At 39.9% G+C, this 18,411-nt stretch overlaps 1 protein-coding gene across 2 annotated transcripts in view; it reads right to left on the reverse strand.

Annotated features, from left to right (window-relative positions):
* Window positions 1–11,496: 11,496 nt before the first annotated feature.
* RMND1 (required for meiotic nuclear division 1 homolog) overlaps window positions 11,497–18,411 on the reverse strand; it is a 59,801-nt gene continuing 52,886 nt past the window's right edge. The window contains exon 13 of one of the 2 annotated variants that reach the window (XM_064292255.1): window positions 11,497–12,263. In XM_064292255.1, coding sequence (XP_064148325.1) covers window positions 12,121–12,263 — 143 coding nt within the window. In that variant the 3' untranslated portion in view covers window positions 11,497–12,120. The remainder of the gene's footprint in view (window positions 12,264–18,411) is intronic. The other variant, XM_023547469.2, reaches the window with a different exon arrangement.

An 18,411-nucleotide genomic window follows, 5' to 3' on the forward strand; every position in this document is an offset into this window, starting at 1 on the left:
ACTTAAGAAAGGATGTGCCTTGGATGGTAAGGAGAGGGGTGCAGCAGTTTCCAGGTCCTTTTTGGTTTTAAAGCATGCTATGAGTCGAAATCGACTCGAATGCAGTGGGTTTGGCTTTTTGGTTTTTGTCCTGGTCACAAGCTCCATGGTTTGATGTCTAACCCATTTTGCTTTACCTGGCCAGATCCTGGCTACCACAGTGCCTTACAGAATTCACAAAACATTCAAGGCAAGCTTATTATCTTTCAAGACAATTTAATGTACAGAGATGTCCCTCCTAATTGCTAAATCAATTGGTAATTGATTTAGCAACCCAGTTATCCCTGCGGCTACTGATTACTATTTCCTTCTTCTCTGAAGACAAAATAAGCAGCTTTGTAACTTCAGTGACCTAAAAGTGAATAATATAGTATATACCTGCCTTGAACTTTCTTGTTCTTTGATCAGCTAGATAAATGACTTGTTGAGTGGTGAAATGCCTGCTTACAAAACTGAATTCCGACCCTGATCTGAGGATTCTGGTGCACTACTGCTAAAACATCAAAGTTGGCCTTTGGACTGGCATGCCAGCTTCCTGGATTGGCTCTAGAGCTGAAATCTGTTTCATCTTTCTAGGAAACTGGAGTGATTTTGACTGGCAGAGAACCATCGTTAAAGGTCTTTAAGCTCTTGGTTCCTTTGGACCTTGACTCTGAAAACTTCCAAGTTTATGGTGCTGATAGTGCTCAGATGGAGAGTAAATTGATTAAGGAAAAAGTGGGCAAGACGAATGCTGAAATTGTAGATTGCAGCCATTGGGCAGAAACTTTTCTGTGTGTCTAGAGTAATTAATTGGCCTTGAGTTAAAGTAACTGCCTACTCTTAAGATCAGTTAATAGTTTTTCAGTACTATATATATTGGATTATAGAAACCCAGGGGTAAGGCCTGTTTTTCAGTCCTAGAGAAAATGCTCTCAAAAGCATTCTCTTCCCTTTGAGAGCTGGGCTGCATCTCTGCTAGTTCTCTCAAGGCATGGGCATGCATGCTTGGATTTGCCAAGTAGGTCGCTTATTTTGATTTTTAGTCACCATTGGGGTAATAGCATTATGAGGATAGCTGTGCTACAGTACACTCTTTATACAACTTGTTGAAGTAGAAACATTTAGACAGACACCTATGCACAAATTGAGGAGAAAACAGCAGCCCTTGCAGATACAGGAGAGGAAAGAGTAGGGCCAAAGGAAGCAGTCAGCTCTCTGACACTCCTGGCTGTGGGACAGCCACAAATGCCTTGATTTAGGCAATAAGAAAATTAAGTTAAATCATCTGTTTAGTGTTTTGTACCGATTTAGTATGTTGAAGATAAAGTGGCAAACTAGGAGTTCAAAAATAGTTCCACACATTTTACTTCAGAGAAAATCACAGTGCAAGCAAATAATCTGAGTGGATTCATCAAAAGTAAAGTTGTGCATAACTATGCTGCAAAGTCTTGTGCTGCTGAAAGCTTCCCTTGTGTTATACTGAGGCATGGTCATAAAAACATGCACTTGTGTTTTGAAGAAGATCGTTTCGGTGAGATTTGGACACTGAGGTGAGAACAGTTTAATAATTTAATAGTATGGATTTAACCCCCCCCCCACCGGCTTAGTTTTTGGTGAACATTTGTGAGTGTGTGTGCAAGTCAAGGGCAGATCTTATGCTTTCTATGTTTTGCAAGCTCCATATAAATCAGAAAAGATGTATTTTGAGAGTGTCTTGTATTTCACTGGTTTGGTCATAAAGTTTATAGAAAATGCTTGTTTTATAGAGTTGGTTGTTATCATGACCATATTCCCTGAAGGAATTCCTAGACTCTGGGAAATTTTTTGTTTTAAACCTGCTGGTCTAGACTTGTAGGTTTCAAACTTCTTTTTTTACTGAGTCTAAGAAATTAAATCTCAGATTGCTACGCGGTACACACTTATATGTAAAATGAAAACACAATTTTCAGGAAATGGTACTTATTGTTACCTTGAGTGATGTACTCTGATACCTTCTTTTCTAGTTTATTTCATTTTTTTTTTTTTTAAAGGCTGATCATGGTATCTTAAGTTGATTTCATCAATGCCTCATGAGCCAGGGCCCACTGTTTGAAAAACTCTGGTGTACTAGTTCTCTGTTGCTGTTACAAATCACCCCCAAATTTAGTCGCTTAAAACAAACATTTGTGCTCTGTCACAGTTTCTGTGGGCCGGGAACCTGGGAGTGGCTTAACTGGGCAATTCTGGATCAGGGTCTTTGATGGGGTTAAGGTCAAGATGGTGGCCGAGGATGCAGCCTCAGGCTTGACTGGGACTGGAGGATCTGATTTTCCCAGGTGGCTCCCACTCCTGGCAGGTGCGTGCTAGCTGTTTGCCGAAGGTCTCCGTTCCTCTCTGTTGAGTGTCCTCACTACATGGCTGGTCCCCCCAGAGCTAGTAATCCAGGTGAGAGCAAGAAGAAAGCCACAATGCTGATCCCTAGCTTCGGAAGACAAGCACCACCACTTCTGCCGTATTCTGTTTGTTGAGAGCCAGTTGCTTAAGTCCAGCCTACATTCAAGGGGAAAGGAATTATTAGGAGCTCTGGTGCTAATCAAAAGGCCGGCAGTTAGAATCCACCAACCGCTCCTTGGAAACCCTATGGGACAGTTCTACTCTGTCCTGTAGGGCTGCTATGAGTCACATTCAACTTGATGATGGCCGCTTTTTTTTTTTTTCATGGAAAGGAGGAGTATCAAAGAATACATGGACACATTTTACTAACCACCAGAGTTCTATATTTTTCCAGTTTATGGGTGAATTAAGGAGCCCTGGTGGTGCAGTGGTTAAGTGCTTAGGTGCTAAATAGTTAGAACCCATTGACGGCAGCGCGGGAGAAAAGCCCTGGCATACTGCTCCCGTAAAGATTACAGCCTCGGAAACCCTAGGGGGCAGTTCTACAGGATTGCTCTGAGTCGAAGTCACCTTGATGTCATTCAACAGCATGGGTGAATTCAGATAGAATCAGAAACTTTGCTCTAGTCAATCTGTAAGTAATTCTCTTAATTAAGTCAATTTTTGCTCTGTAGGGCATCTCCTTTCACTCCCTCCTCAGTCTTCAATTTGAGGAAGCACACTGAGAGAAGTAATTAACTAGCCCAAGTCCATTCAGTCTCAAAAAAAAAAACAAAAAACAAAAAAACAACCAAATTTATTGTCCTGGAGTCAATTCCAACTCAGCAGCCCTATTGGACAGAGCAGAACTGCTCTATAGGTTTTCCAGGGAGTGGCTGGTGGATTCGGACTGGACTGCAGACGTTTTGGTTAGCAGCCGTAACACTTAACCACTGTGCCCCCCCCCCTTCAGTCTAGGTCATTTTCTCTGTCATTTCTTGTGAATAATCTGTGATCTGATAAGATTAGAAAATTGGCTTGGTAAAATAACGCTTTCTGAAGATGTTACAGTGTAGAACTGTTCCCTAGTCTTCCAGTTTGAGGGCTTCTACATGTTAGTAATTATACTTCCAACTTCCTTGGCCTGCAGCTAAAGCTTGGTGTCCTTTGGGTTTGTAGGTTCCTCGTGCCAGCCCTCTCTTCCACAGAAAGAGAAAGTGAGTGCACATTACTTACTGTTGGCTCCAGGTGCTGCCTGTATACGGGCCGTGAGATTGTGCCCTGCAAACTATTCCAATTAGCACATATCCAGAACCTAGAAGAGGCTGGAATGACTTAAAGATATAATCACTACCCGAGTGTAAGAAAACTGCATGACTTCTTTCTGCTGTGAAATTTTCATGGAGACGTTTGATCTGGAGGGATTTGTTCGAAGACTAGCATAGTAGTACGAGGAGCAGTATGAGACCCTGATTTTGCTTCTGTGAGTGAAGCCAAGATAAATTTCTAAGGCCTTGACTTTTAAAAATGCATTAGGCTTTTCTGAGTAATAGGTGGGGACACAGTAAGTTGTCTTACAGTTTTTGGTAGTACGGAGTAGGATAATGACTACTTTTTTATTAACCATGCTCCAGTTTCTCCTGTCACCAAGACTTCCGATGGCACCTGTTCTGACCCAAAACAGTGTTTGTACGCACCTATTCTGGTTACTGGTCATTTGTCTGCCTGCATCTTGTGTGCCTCACCCCCACTGTGAGCTCTTTGAGGGCAAGGGTTTCCTTTTTTGTATACTGATGGAATGTGGATGCTTGCAGGATTGAGTTATGTTTGTAGCTGAAGAGCATAAAATGGTAATTTTTCCCCAGAGAACTGAAAGAAACTGTTTATTGTTGTAGAAAGCCTCTGGGCATAGGTGGTTGGTGCTGGCATGTATATGTGAATAAGAATGAACTCTGCTCCTAAGGTGCTCCCAGTCCAACAGGGGAGAAAAATACAATTACATACTTAACGTGCAGTTTGTCGCTTATTACAGGTAGGTAGAGTGCTGTGGTAGTACAGATGCGATTGGGATTTCATCTGAAAAAAGATGGAACTTAGTTTTGTGACATATGCTTGCGGTTATGCATTTCTCAGTTTTCCTGTTTCCCTACCTTGAATTGTTTGCCTTTTGGTTGTTGGCTAGTTCCACCTTAATTTGATAAGCTGCTCCTTTCTGTGGTGTTTTATATTATTCCTCTAGAAGTTTGCTGACCAGTTCAGCAGCTGCTAGCCACAAGTGGCTGTGTAAATTTAAATTAATTGAAATGAAATAAAATTGAAAGTTCTTCAGTCACATTAGCCACAAGTGCTCAGTAGCCACGTACGGCTAGAGACTACCATACTGGGAAGTACAGACATTGGAGATTAGTTCTATTGCTCGTAGAAAGTTCTGTTGGACAGTGTTGCTCTAAAATTCTGTTTCGCATATCTGTGCATTTCCATATTGTCCTTTTTTTTTTTTTTTTTTGGATGCTCAATAGATGTTTGTTTTGTTTTACTCAAATAGGGGTAATATTTATATCTCATAGGATTGTTTGAGTATAAAATAAGATAGTGCATGTAAGGGAGTTTAGCACAGTGCCTCACTCAATAATAGAATTGTTAATATATTTTTGAAATAAACAGGGTTCTTTTTGTTGTTGCTGTTCACATTTTTAATCCTTTTTTAGAGCAGTTTTTTTTTTAAAGAAAAATCATAAATATTGATTTAAATTCTTACTTTTTGAATTTTCACACAGTAAAATTGACTCTTTTGGGGTACTTAGGGTTCTGTGCGTTTTAACACAAATAAACATTTGTGTGATCGCCACAATCAGGATACGAAACAGTTGTATCACTTCACAAAAACCCTCCTGCTCCTTTGTAAGTGCACTCTCTTCCCACCGTTAACCCCTGGCAACCCCTGATCTATTCCCCATCACTGTATTTTCTTTTTTTTTCATGTTATATAATTGCAGTCATAATATGTAACCTTTTGAGACTGGCTTCTTTCACTCAGCCTGATGGCTTTAAGATTTATCCAAGTTGTGTGTATAGTAGTTCATAACTGATTTTTAAATACATACTAATTTTGGTACATTATTCCTTATAGAACAGAAAAGTATAAATCTGAATCCTTGCTTACAGTTATTTAGATTGTGTTTGACTCTTGGAATTAATATGTTTAAAAATGAAATAAACTTATACTCCCCTGATCACAACTATGTACGCCTGTATGTATGATAGCAGCATGTTTTTCTTTATGAAGGTGACTGATCGTTGATAAGGGAGGTTGTTATTTTTAATAGTTTATTCAGCATGCAAGACTTGCAGCAGAGCTCTGAGTTTAAAAAGGTGCTATTGGACCACATAATTTCACAGGTCAGTCATTTAAAAAATGTGTGAGAACAGGGTGACCAACGTGCGACACTCCAGTCTGCTGCCCCAGGACTTCCCTGGTTTGCGCACTGAAAGTCAGGCTCCCGGGAAACCCTTAGTCGCAGACAAACCAGGACAGTTGGGCTCTGTGCTACTTTCCTAGGGCTGCTGTAACGAGAATACTCAAAGTGGATGGCTTTAAAGAACAGAAATATACAGTATTTTCTATGCAAATAATTGTCTCCCCCCACCCCCGGTTATTTCCCTAAACACTGCTATGCCAATTTTTAAAAATATATTGCTGTAAAAATTGGCATAGATCATTTACAAAAATACCTGGGGGGCACAGTTGAAAAACAAACGTAGGTGCGCACTGTTAGTGGTTCTCTGAGTTGAGTGAGCTGGAAAGTAGTAAAAAATAAACATTTCCTGGCTGCAGCCCCAGAGCTTCGGATTCAGTAAGTGGTGGGGAACACAGAAATCAGTAATACTAATGGACCTGGGAGTTTGCTGGTGTAGGTGCTCTGAGGACAATACTTTGAAAAACTGTTCTCAGTGGGTAGAAAGAGCAGAAATTGAAAATAGTTAAATATGGTTTGGTTTGTTAAAGAATGATAAAACTTTAAATAATATTTTGATTTTATATATAAAAAAGAAACGTCCCTACTTCTGACTGCTGTGGTTGTTCAAGAAGGCATCCCAGAATACTTGTTGGCAGCTGCCTGGAATATGCAAAATGTGTAGCGTTTTAGAAGAGCTTTTTTTTGGACTTGTACTGAGGAGCCAATGCATTTTAAACAGTGGAATGAGTTTTTATTACTTGATATTTAAATGGCCCACTCCATTCTTTAGGATGCAGAATTCATAATATTTATCCTTTAAGTCTTTAGTCGTGACAGTTCTTAAATAGATACTCAAGGGGGAATTCTGGAAATTTGATTCAGCCTTCACTTAATATCCTCAGAGTATGTATGGATTTTCCTCTGATGGACTGTAGTTATAGTTAACATTGACAGCTTCATATATATTAATTCCATTAATTCTCACAATCAGCCTATGAGGCAGTGCAGTTAAATCCCTTTCACCAATAAGGAAAATGAGGCCCAGAGAGATTGGATTTGCTCAAGGTGATACAGCTAGTTAATTGGTGGTTGTCATGGTCATCTAATGCTGCTCTAACAGAAATACCACAAGTGGATGGCTTTAACAAAGAGAAATTTATTCCACACAATGAAGTGGGCTAAAGTCCAACTCAGGTCCAGGGGAAGGGTTTGTCTCTCTGTCAAGCCTTCTCATTAATCTTCCTCCAGACAAGGAGGGCGAGGAGCTTCTCTGTGCAGCGACCCTAGGTCCAAAGGATTCACTCTGCCCCCCTGGGACCGGGACCACTTTCTTGGTGGTGTGAGGTCCCTGTCTCTCTGGCTTCTCTCCTTTGTATCTCAAGAGATTGCCTCAAGACACAATCCAATCTCCTAGATTGAGTCCTGCCTCTCACAACTGTTGCCCATTCTCCCTCATTAACATCATAGAGGCAGGATTTACAACATAGGAAAATCACACAATACTGGGAGTCATGGCCCAGCCAAATTTGATAACACATTCTTGGGGGGACATAATTCAGTCCATGACCGAGGCAGAGCAAGAATTCAAATCCTGGCTGGTCTTAACCACTGTAGTTCCAAGTGATAGACATTTTGTTTGTTTCATTTTTTAAATAATATTTTATTGTGATTCTGGTGAAAGTTTACAGAGCAAATTAGATTGCCATTTAACAATTCAATGTTGGGGCTCTGGTGGTATGGTGGTTAAGAGCTTGACTGCTAACCAAAAGGTCGGCAGTTCGAATCCACCAGCTGCTTCTTGGAAAACCCTGTGGGGCAGTTCTACTCTGTCCTATAGGGTCACTATGAGTTGGAAACCACTCAGTGGCAGCAGTTTTTTGGTTATACATAATGTTCAGTGACATTGGTTACATTTTTCACAGTGTTTCAGGATTCTCATTTCCATTGTGGTGGTTCTATTTCCATTAATACAGCTTCACTCCTCCCCATTCCTTACCTTCTCGTCTTTGCTTTAGGGAAATGACCATTTGGTCTCATATAGATGATTTAAAGGAGCACAGTACTCGTGAGTAATACTGTTTATTTATGAGCCAGTCTGTTGTTATGGCTGAAAGGTGACCTCTGAGAGTGGCTTCTGTTCCAGGTCTTGGGGTCCCACTAATCTCTACCAGTCCAGTAAGTCTGGCCATTTTGTTAGGAATTTGAGTTTTGTTCTGCATATTTCTCCCACTCTTATCCAGGACCATCTATTGTGTCTGTGGTCACAATGGTCGGTAGTGGTAGCTGGGCACCATCTAGTTCTGGTCTTTGAATAGATGAGGCTGTGGTTCATGTGGGCTATTAGTCCTGTATACTAATTTCTTTATGAGTCTTTAGTTTCCTTTTTCTTTGCTCCACAAGAGTACAGATCAATAGATGAATCTTAGATGGCTGCTCACAAGCTTTTAAGACCCAAGATGACGCTCACCAAACTAGAATGTAGAACAATGAGTGATGGTAATTTGATACCACTTTGAGGAGAGCTTTGAGCTGGCAAAATTTCTTGGTTTTTTGCTCTTTGGGTTGTTGTTGATAAATGTGTAAAATGTTTTGCTGGCAAGAGGCTTTGTCTCACCACCTTACATTTATGTATGTTACTTTTTAATCTGCAGAGAAAAACAAAAATGTTTTAAGTTTTGGGGTGTTCATGTATTTACTGTATTGCATGATTTTAAACAGTGCTTGGCATAAGAACTGAACTACTCAACAAGAAAGAGAGCCTACTCCTTGGGCTGATTGCTGTGATCTAGCCCTGCCTTCTGCGTCATCACTTCCTGGTTTTTTAGTGTTGGGTAAAGATACTTTTGTACTTCTTATATATTGATTAAGGGCTGCGTTGTAGCTTTCACTGCTTGCTATATATTTGACATAATGAATTATTTAAACTTCAGTGTTACTTTGCCAAGGCCTCCAGTCAAAATGCTTGTGTTTAAAGGTGGCAAGAATCCTTAATTTCTTAAGGATTTCTTAATTTTGTTGTGTGCTGTGGAGTCGATTCTGACTGATAGTGACCCTATATGACAGAGTAGAACTGCCCCACAGGGTCTCCAAGGCTGTAATCTTTATGGGAACAGATCACCAGGTCTTTTCTCCCACAGAGCTGCTGGTGGGTTCCACCTGCTGACCTTTCAGTTAGCAGCCAAGTGCTTAACTGTTGCGCCACCTGGGCTCCATTTTTAAATTTTAGAATGCTGGATTCTTAGTCTCAGCAGTCTGTCTGTGTCACAGTCTACTTGAGAACAAGTCTTGGGAAGTTATGAAGCAATGAAGTACCTGGTTATACTGGTCAGATCTGTCCTGAAGTGATCTTGAAGCAAGGCTTTTAATGTGGAGCATTAGGTTTTAAATGAGATACTGTAACCAAACAAGGGTTCTTGCCCTGTCCTTTTCACTGGCGTCTGGGGACTGGGTTTGGTCCCCAGAACTCTCAGCCCTCCCATGTCCACATTGGGAGGTCCGGATGTTGAATCATGTTGGTGATGTTCAGGTCCAAGGACAGATTGAGGACACAACTCTTCAGGTCCCGCGCATGTGCCAGGTTCGCACGTGCGGGATTCTGGCACCAAATTCAAACTGGTTAGGGCTGCACCCGCAGTTAGAAGCCGTGTCAGAGGCTTCAATACTACATGTAAAGAGCTGAGGTCACATTAATGGACCAAAAACGCAGCTAACCAAAAAAAAAAAAAAAACCTGTTGCTGTCGAGTTGATTCTGACTCATAGTGACCTTATAAGGGACTGGTTAACAAGGTGGGTATTTTGTCAATAGAACAGACATCTAGTAATGCCAACTGTTTGCTTTGTAAAAAATTTACAGTATTTTTATTTTTTATGTTAAATCTATGTTTTCTTTTCCTTATTTAAGTAAGAAAGTTATGTATTCTGACTATTAGTAGATTAAATACAGGCAACTTTGCTATAGTTAGGCAAGGCAGAATAGGAAGTTTTGTTGGCTCTTTTTAAAGTCTTCTGCTGTGATAGTTTAAAACAGAACTTCCAACCAGTTTGTTCCAGTTCCAACCCCTGCTGAGAATTTTGTATTTCTAACAACTTCCCAGCCTGTTTAATGATTCCACCCCCAGATATACTGAATCAGAATCTGCATTTTAAGAAGATCCCCAGGTGACTGTTCTGTAATACATTCTTAAGTATAACATAAGAATGACCTGGGGATCTTGTTAAAATTCAGAGATGGAATTAGCATGGCTGGAAACTTGTTAGAAATGCAAATTTCTCAGCAAGGAATGGAATCGGAATAAACCGGTTTGAAGCCCTGATTTAAAAACAAAAACAATTACTTTGGCATAGAATTGATGAAAAACAATTTTCAGCTGACATGTTCATGAGATGTAATTTGTTTCATTCTAATTGAGTATCATGATGCAAGGGAATAGAAAAGACTTCAGGATAGCGACTGTTGGGAACTGGATGCTACAGTGTCTTCCGTGGTGTTGGCCTCATTTTGAGTGCTATATAGTCTCTTAACGTTAACAGACAGGACAAAATCTGTAGAGATTTTTTTCCCCCTCATAATCAATTTTCAGAGGTAACCACTGTATAACCAAAAAGACCCAAACCCATTGCCGTCGAGTCGATTCCGACTCATAGTGACCCTATAGGACAGAGTAGAACTGCCCCATAGAATTTCCAAGGAGCGCCTGGCGGATTCGAACTGCCGACCCTTTGGTTAGCAGCCATAGCACTTAACCACTACGCCACCAGGGTTTCCAACCACTGTATCCTTTGTGTATTTATCACAAAAGTCTTCCCCCCCCCACCAAAAAAGGTACAGAGATGTATCAGACATTCAAAAATCTTAAGATATTTCTTTTTCTTTTCTTAAATGCCAGAACAGAGTGTAACACTTGGGAGCTTAATTGTTGGTCAGTTAACTCTCTGGACTTCATTTACTCTGTCTTTAAAAATGAAGAGGTTGAAAAAGATAAATTTGGACTAGGTTTTTGATATTTCTCTCAACTCTCAAATTGTGTGGGAGAGATTACCGTACTTGGTTTTCTTACCTGTGAATTAACAGTAGCTTTTTCTTCTGGGCAATTTTTTACCCCAGGATTTTTATTTTATTTTTTTGTGCTTTAGGTGAAAGTGTATGGCAAAAATTAGTTTGTCTTTAAAAAGTTTATACACAGATTGTTTTGTGACATGGGTTGCAATCCCCATGATGCTTCAGCACTCTCCCCCTTTCCACCCCGGGTTCCCTGTGTCCATTCATCCATTTTTCCTGTTCTTTTCTGCGTTACTGTGCTCCCTTTGGGCAGGAGTTGCCCGTTTGTTCTGGTATACTTGACTGAACTAAGAAGCACATTCCTCATGGATGTTACCATTTGTTTTTTAGGCCTGTCTGATCTTTGGCTGAAAAGTGGGCTTTAGGAGGGGCTTCAGTTCTGAATTAGCAGGGTGTCTGGGGGCTGTGGTTTACCCCAGGATTTTTAATAGTGAACACATTTCAGATATAAACTGTCAGTTGGTCAGATCCTTGGCAGAGTTTTTTGTCTCTTCAAGATATTAGTGTGAATATTATACTTAACAATGAAATGTACCTGTAAACCTTGAATTCTGACTGGCACCCAAGCAGTTTTTGTGATAACCATAAAATATGCACAGCATGACTGGGGAACCTTCAATTTAGGGGTCAGGGACAAGTAAGGAACAAATACAACCCAGTGTTTTAGCAAGAGGAAAGTACTTACCTATTTTTTTATTTGCCGAATTTTATTTATTTTGTTGAGAGTATGCACAGCAAAAGATAACACCAATTGGACAGATTCTGTGTGTACAATTTAGGGACACTGATTACATTCAAGTTGTAGAACCATTCTCACCCTCCTTTTCTGAGTTGTTCCTCCTTTGTTAACATAAACACACTGCCCCCTAAGTTTCCTATCCAGCCCTTCAAGTTGGTGTTGTCAGTTTGATCCCATATAAATCTTAAAAGAGCATTATGCTCAAGGCAGACATTTTTTACTAGTTAAACTAGATTCAGTTTTAAGATTGCTTCAGGAATATTTTTTGTTTAAGGTTTAAAGATGATTATCTCAGGCAGTAGTTTCAGGGCAATAGGTTTATCCATCCTCCGTGGCTCCAAAAAGCCTACTGTCCGTGATAATTTGAAATTCTCTTCTGTATTTTCCCCCTTTTGATCAGAATTCTTCTATGGAATCTGATCAAAATGTTCACTAGTGGTAGGCAGGCACCATCCAGTTATTCTGGTCTCATGGCAAAGGAGGCAGTTGTTCATGGAGGCAGTTGGCCACACATTTCCATTTCCTCTTTTTCCTGACTTTCATTCTTCCTCTGTTGTTCCAGGTGAGTAGAGACCAGTTGTGCCTTGGATGGCTGCTCGCAAGCTTTTAAGATCCCAGGCACTACGTGGTGAACTAGGAGGTAGAACAGAAGCACTAAACATGTTAGGCCGATTAAATGGGATGTCTCATGAAACCATGACCCTAAACCTCCAAACCAAAGAATCAAATCCCATGAGATATTTGGTTGTACAGTAGATATTCTTTTTTTGTTGTTGTTGTAAGGCTGTATATCACACAATTTGGCCAGTTCAGCTTTTTACAGGAATACAGCTTACAGTGATTACAGTAATCAACTATGCAACCCTACCCTTATTCAGTGCAATTTTTCTGTCACCATTAGCCCCCTTTTCCCCCCTCCCTCTCACCTATGCTAACTACTAATAAACTTTGGTCTCTAAACATTGGCCTTTTCTTGTTTGTTTTTTTTTTTTTGTCAATGAGGTCATACATATTTGTCCTTTCGTGATTGGTTTATTTTGTTCAGCATAATGTCTTCAAGCCCCATCCATACTGTAGCATGTATCAAGACTTCATTTCTCCTACTAGCTGAATGTATTGCATTGTATGTTTATGCGCTCATCTGTTGATGGGCATCTAGGTGGTTTCTACCTTTAGCTATTGTTGCATAGTGCTGCAGTGAACGTTGGTGTACAAGTCTCTTTTTGAGTCTCTGCTTTCAAGTGTTTTGAGTATATATCTAGGAGAGGAATTGCTAGTCATATGGTAGTTGTAGTTGTACTTTTTTGAGGAACTACCAGACTGGTTTTCACAATGACTGTATCATTTTGCATTTCACCAGCAATAGATAAGGTTTCCAGTTTCCCCACATCCTCGCCAATATATATGTATTTTTTTAAGTTAGCCATTCTGGTGGGAGTGAAATGGTATCTCATTATGGTTTTGATCTGTGTCTCTGAAGACTAATGAAGCTGAACATCTTTTCATACGTTTGGTGGCCATCTGAATGTCCTCTTTGGTGAAATGTCTGTTTAAGTCCTTTGCCCATTTTATGATTGGGTTGTGTTTTTGTTGTTGAAGTTATATATATATATATATATATATATATATATATATATATATATATATATTGGTTATTAGTTTCTTGTCAGATATATGGTTTCCAAAGATATTCTCCCAGTCAGTGGCTTGTTTTTTCACTTTTTTTGGCAGTCTTTTGATGAAGAAAAGTATTAAATTTTTAGGAGGTCCTATTTGTCTTTGGCTGTTCGTGCCTTTTTTTCTTTTTAAAGTTAGGTAATCCATTGTTGAAAGCTAGGCCTGACAGCATTGCCCCTGCATGTTCTAAGAATTTTATGGGTTTAGTTTGCACATTTAGGTCCTTAGTCCACTTTGAATTTGTTTTTGTGTATAGTGTGAGGCATGGATCCTGTTCTCATTTTTCTGCAAGTGGAAATCCAATTTTCCTAGCAACATATATTGAAGAGATTCATTTTTCCCCACTGAACGGACTTTTCAAAAATTAGTTGACCATAGATGGGTGGGTTTATTTCTGGAATCTCGATTCTATTCCACTGGTCCATTGTTATACCAGTACCAGGCTGTTTTGATTACTGTGTAGCTGTATTAAAAAAAAAACAAAAACCTGTTGCCGTTGAGTTGATTCCAACTCATAGTGACCCTATAGGACAGAGTTGAACTGCCCCATGGGGTTTCCAAGGAACAGATGGTGGGTTTGAACTTTTGACCTTTTGGTTAGCAGCTGAGACCTTAGCCACTGTGCCACCAGGGCTCCATAGCTGTATAAAAAAATAATAAATAATAAAAATAAAAAATAGCTGTATAGCATGTTTTAAAGTCAGGAATTGTGAGTCCTCCTAGTTTCTTCTCTTTGAACATTATTCTAGCTATTTGGGGCCACTTGCCATTTCATACAAAGTTGAGGATTTGTTTTTCTATTTCTGTAACTCACCTACTTTTTAAACTAATAGAAATATATAATAAAATTCTTTTCAGTAAATGCAACTTAGAAAATAATATCTTTCAGTTGGATATGTGGTTAAATGAGGAGAGTAAGGAAAGGAGAGGCTTGTCAGTAGTATTGACGGGAACAGAGAGGAAAAATTTGTAATGAATTTCATCTTGTGTCTTCTGTAGTTTCAGAAGTATCTAACTTCAATAGCAACAGGTGTCATGACTTATCCAAGGGCTAGCAAGTTCATGCAAGAGCTGTAGTTGGCCTGTGACCTCAGTGAAGTGTCAACCTGTTGCACAGCGTGACAATTAGTTTTTCTGTAGATAACAAGGAAATTATAATCTCTTTTTAAGTATGTTTAATACTGTCTGTTTGCTCAGTGGGAAACCTTGGTAGCACAGTGGTTAAGTACTGCAGCTGCTAACCAAAAGTCTGACAGTTCGAATCCACCAGGCACTCCTTGGAAATTCTATGGGGCAGTCAGTCCTACACTGTCCTGTAGGGTCGCTATGAGTCGGAATTGACTCGACAGCAGTGGGTTATTTGCTCAGTGAGTGCTATGGGTGATTCATATACAACTATATAGTTTTCACCTTCCAGAAGGCTTCCTTTGCATTGTTAGTGATTTGAGAATGGTTTCCAAACAGCGATGGGGCAGTTGATTCCTTAGCCAACCGAGGGTGGAGCTGTTAGAGTGGGTTAGCGAAAAAACTGCCAGTGTCTTTGAAAGTGCATATTCTGAATGCATTACATATTTGAGCTTTTTTTTTTCTCCTTCAGTTTTTTAAAATTTAAAAAGTTGGAGATAGTTGTAGATTCAAATGCAGTTGTAAAGTAATAATACAGAGAGATCTTTTTTGTTTTTGGAACATTTTATTTAGGTGAAACTTTCCAGAGTAAATTAGTTTCCCATTCAGCAATTTATACACAGCTTGTTCGGTGACATTGTGCAAACCCCTAAATGTGTCAGCACTCTCCCTCCTTCCTCCCTGGGCTCCCCCTTGTCCATTTGCTCAGCTTTCTTGCCCTTACTGTCTTTCTGAACTTTGCTTTTGGGCAAATGCTGCCCTTCTGGTGTCGTATAGTTGATTGTTCTGAGGTATACATTCCTCACTCTGGTGGTGGTGGTCATTTTACAGTTCTGTTTATTGTATGGCTCTAATATCTCCTGGAAACCCTGGTGGCGTAGTGGTTAAGAGCTACGGCTGCTAACCAAAAGGCTGGCAGTTTGAATCCACCAGGTGCTCCTTGGAAACTATGGCACAGTTCTGCTGTGTCCTGTAGGGTTGCTATGAGTCAGAATTGACTCCACAACAACAGGTTTTGTTGTTTAATGTCATCTCTGGAAGTGATGTCAGTTCCAAGTTTGAAGGATGTCTAAGGGCCGTAGTCTCAGGTTCCACTAGTCTCTCATCAGACTAGCAAACCTGTTCTTATTTGTGAGTTTGAATTTTGTTCTACATTTCTCTCCCATCCTCTCCGTGACCTACTATTGTGGTCCAAGTCAGAGAGGACAGTAATGGTAGCTAGGCACAATCTAGTTCTTCTGGTCTCAGCGTACTGAAGGCCATGGTTTATGTGGTCTGTTAGTCTTTTGGACTAATTGTTTCCTTTAGTCTTTGGTTTTCTTCACTCTTAGTTGCTTCGGATGGGAAGAGATGAATTATTGTATCTTAAATGGCCACTCACAAGCTTTTAAGATCCCAGTTGCTGCTTACCAAGGTAGGATGTGTAGAACATTGTCTGTATGGATTATGATATGCCATTTGACCTAGATGTCCCCCGAGATTGTGATCCCTAGCTCTCAAGCCCAGTATCTCAGTCTAGAAGGTGTATGGTTACAGCTAAGAAGTTTTCATGTGGCCTGTGTGCACTATTGCATACATGGGTATATTTACAGCATGTACACATAAAATATGTATGTGGGTGTACTTCTATACACTCTCCTACCCCTGTTCAGCTTGCATATCTACCTAGGTATCCAATGGTACATTATTGTTGTCATTGTTGTTGCAGGATTCTATTAGTGTTTACCACTGTTGTCTTTTACTTTTGCATACCTCTCAGTGTCTTCCTTTACCTTACGTTGTGCTGACTTCTCCCATAATATGTATTCTCTCTCCCTTCACCAAAGTTAGTACGTGTCTACTATCTAGTTAGTCGTGCCCCCACCCCATCCCTAGTCACCATCAAAGAATGTTTGTGTCAGAACCTTTTCTTGACTTTATAATAGTGGTCTTATACCGTATTTGTCCTTTTGTGACTGACTTTATTTCACTCAGCATAAGGCCTTCCAGGTTTATCCATGTTGTGAGATGTTTCTTGGATTCATTGTTGTTCTTTAATGTTGCATAGTATTGCACCGTATGTACCACAGTTATCCGTTCATCTGTTGATGGGCACTTAGGCTGTCTCCATCTTTTTGCTGTTGTAAATAGCGCTGCAGTGAACATGGGTGTGCGCATGTCTGTTTGTGTCATGACTCATTTCTGTAGGATATATACCTAGGAGTGGGATTGCTGGATCATATGGTAATTCTATTTCTAGCTTTTTAAGGAAGCACCGTATCATTTTCCATAGGGGTTGTACCATTTTACATTCCCACCAGCAGTGTATGAGGGTTCCAGTCTCCCCACAGCCTCTCCAGCATTTATTGGTTTTTTTTTTGATAGGCACAATTATTACCAGTGTAAGATGGTATCTCATTGTAGTTTTGATTTGCATTTCTCTTTGTAGGGTTGCTGTGAGTCGGAATCGACTTGATGGCAATAGGTTTGGTTTTTTTTGGTTTATACTGTTACTATGAGTTGGAATCAACTTGATGGCAGCAGGGGTTTAATAGCTAACGACCTTCAGCATCTCTTCATGTATCTGTCCTTCACCCATATTTTAATTGGGTTGTCTATTTTCTCATTTTCCATAAATTTTAGAGATAAGACCCTTATCAGATACGTCATAGCCAAAAATTTTTCCCCAATCTGTGTGTTCTTTTTATTCTTTTGGAAGTCTTTTGATGAGTGTAAGTATTTGATTTTTAGGAGGTCTCAATCATCTAGTTTAGCTTCTGCTATTTGTGCTTTTTAAGTTATGTTTGATAGTCTATTTATGCCATAGATTAGGGCTCCTAGGTTTGCCCCTATTTTTTATTCTATGGTTTTTATGGTTTTAGGTTTTACATTTAGATCTTTGATCCATCTTGAGTATTTGTATATGGTGTGAGATAAGGATCTTGTTCCATTTTTCTGCAAATGGATATCCAGTTCTGCCAGCATCATTTGCTTTGTCATTTATCTTTCCATGTTAGGTACCGTCGAGCCCGTTCCAATGCATAGTGACCCCGTGTACAGCAGAAGGAAACACTGCCCAGTCCTGCGCCATCTTCACAATTGTGGTTATGCTTTAGCCCATTGGTGGCAGCCACTCTGTCAGTCCATTTCACTGAGGGTCTTCCTCTCTTTTGCGGACCCTCTACTCTACCAAGCACGGAGTTCTTCTCCAGGTACTGATCCCCCCTGATAACATGGCCGAAGTATGTGAGATGAAGTCTTGCCATCCTTGCCTCTGAGGAGCATTCCGGCTGTGCTTTTCCGAGACAGATTTGTTCTTTTGGAAGACCACGGTATAGTCAGTATCCTTTGCCACATGAGTTCTTCATCAGTCTTCCTTATTGTCCAGCTTTCATGTGTGTATGAGGCTACTGCAAACATCATGGCTTCGGACAGGCGCACCTTAGTCCTTAAAGTGACATCTTTGCTTTTTAACACTTTAAAGAGGTTTTTTTGCAGCTGATTTGCCCAGTGCAATGCATCATTTGATTTCATGACTGCTGCTTCCATGGGTGTTGATTTCTGCTGTAATCTTTGTTATTTCTTTCTTTTTTTTTTTTTTCTGGTAAGCATGGGCTTCTTTTGATGCTGTTTTTCTTTCATCAGAGTTATAGGGTTAAGCTGATGATTTTGGCCTTTTCTTTTTAATGTGTGTGTTTATTACTGTGAATTCTCCTCTGAGCACTGCTTTTGCTGTTTCCTACAGGTGTTTGGTATGTTATGTTTTCATTCTCATTTGATCCTAGGAATTTTTATTTCATTTATAGTTTCTTCTATTGCCCAGTGGTTTTTCAGCAAGGTGTTATTCAGTTTCCATGTATTTGATTTTTTTCCTTGTTCTGCTGTTGATTTCTAATTTTGTAGTGTTGTGGTCAGAGAAGGTGCTCTGTGTTATTTCCATGTTTTTTTAAATTTATTGAGGCTTGCTTTGTGGCCAAAAATATGGTCTGTTCTGTAGAAT

Source organism: Loxodonta africana, chromosome 1 (genome assembly GCF_030014295.1).
Source record: "Loxodonta africana isolate mLoxAfr1 chromosome 1, mLoxAfr1.hap2, whole genome shotgun sequence".
In the NCBI taxonomy this organism is placed as follows: Eukaryota; Metazoa; Chordata; class Mammalia; order Proboscidea; family Elephantidae; genus Loxodonta; species Loxodonta africana.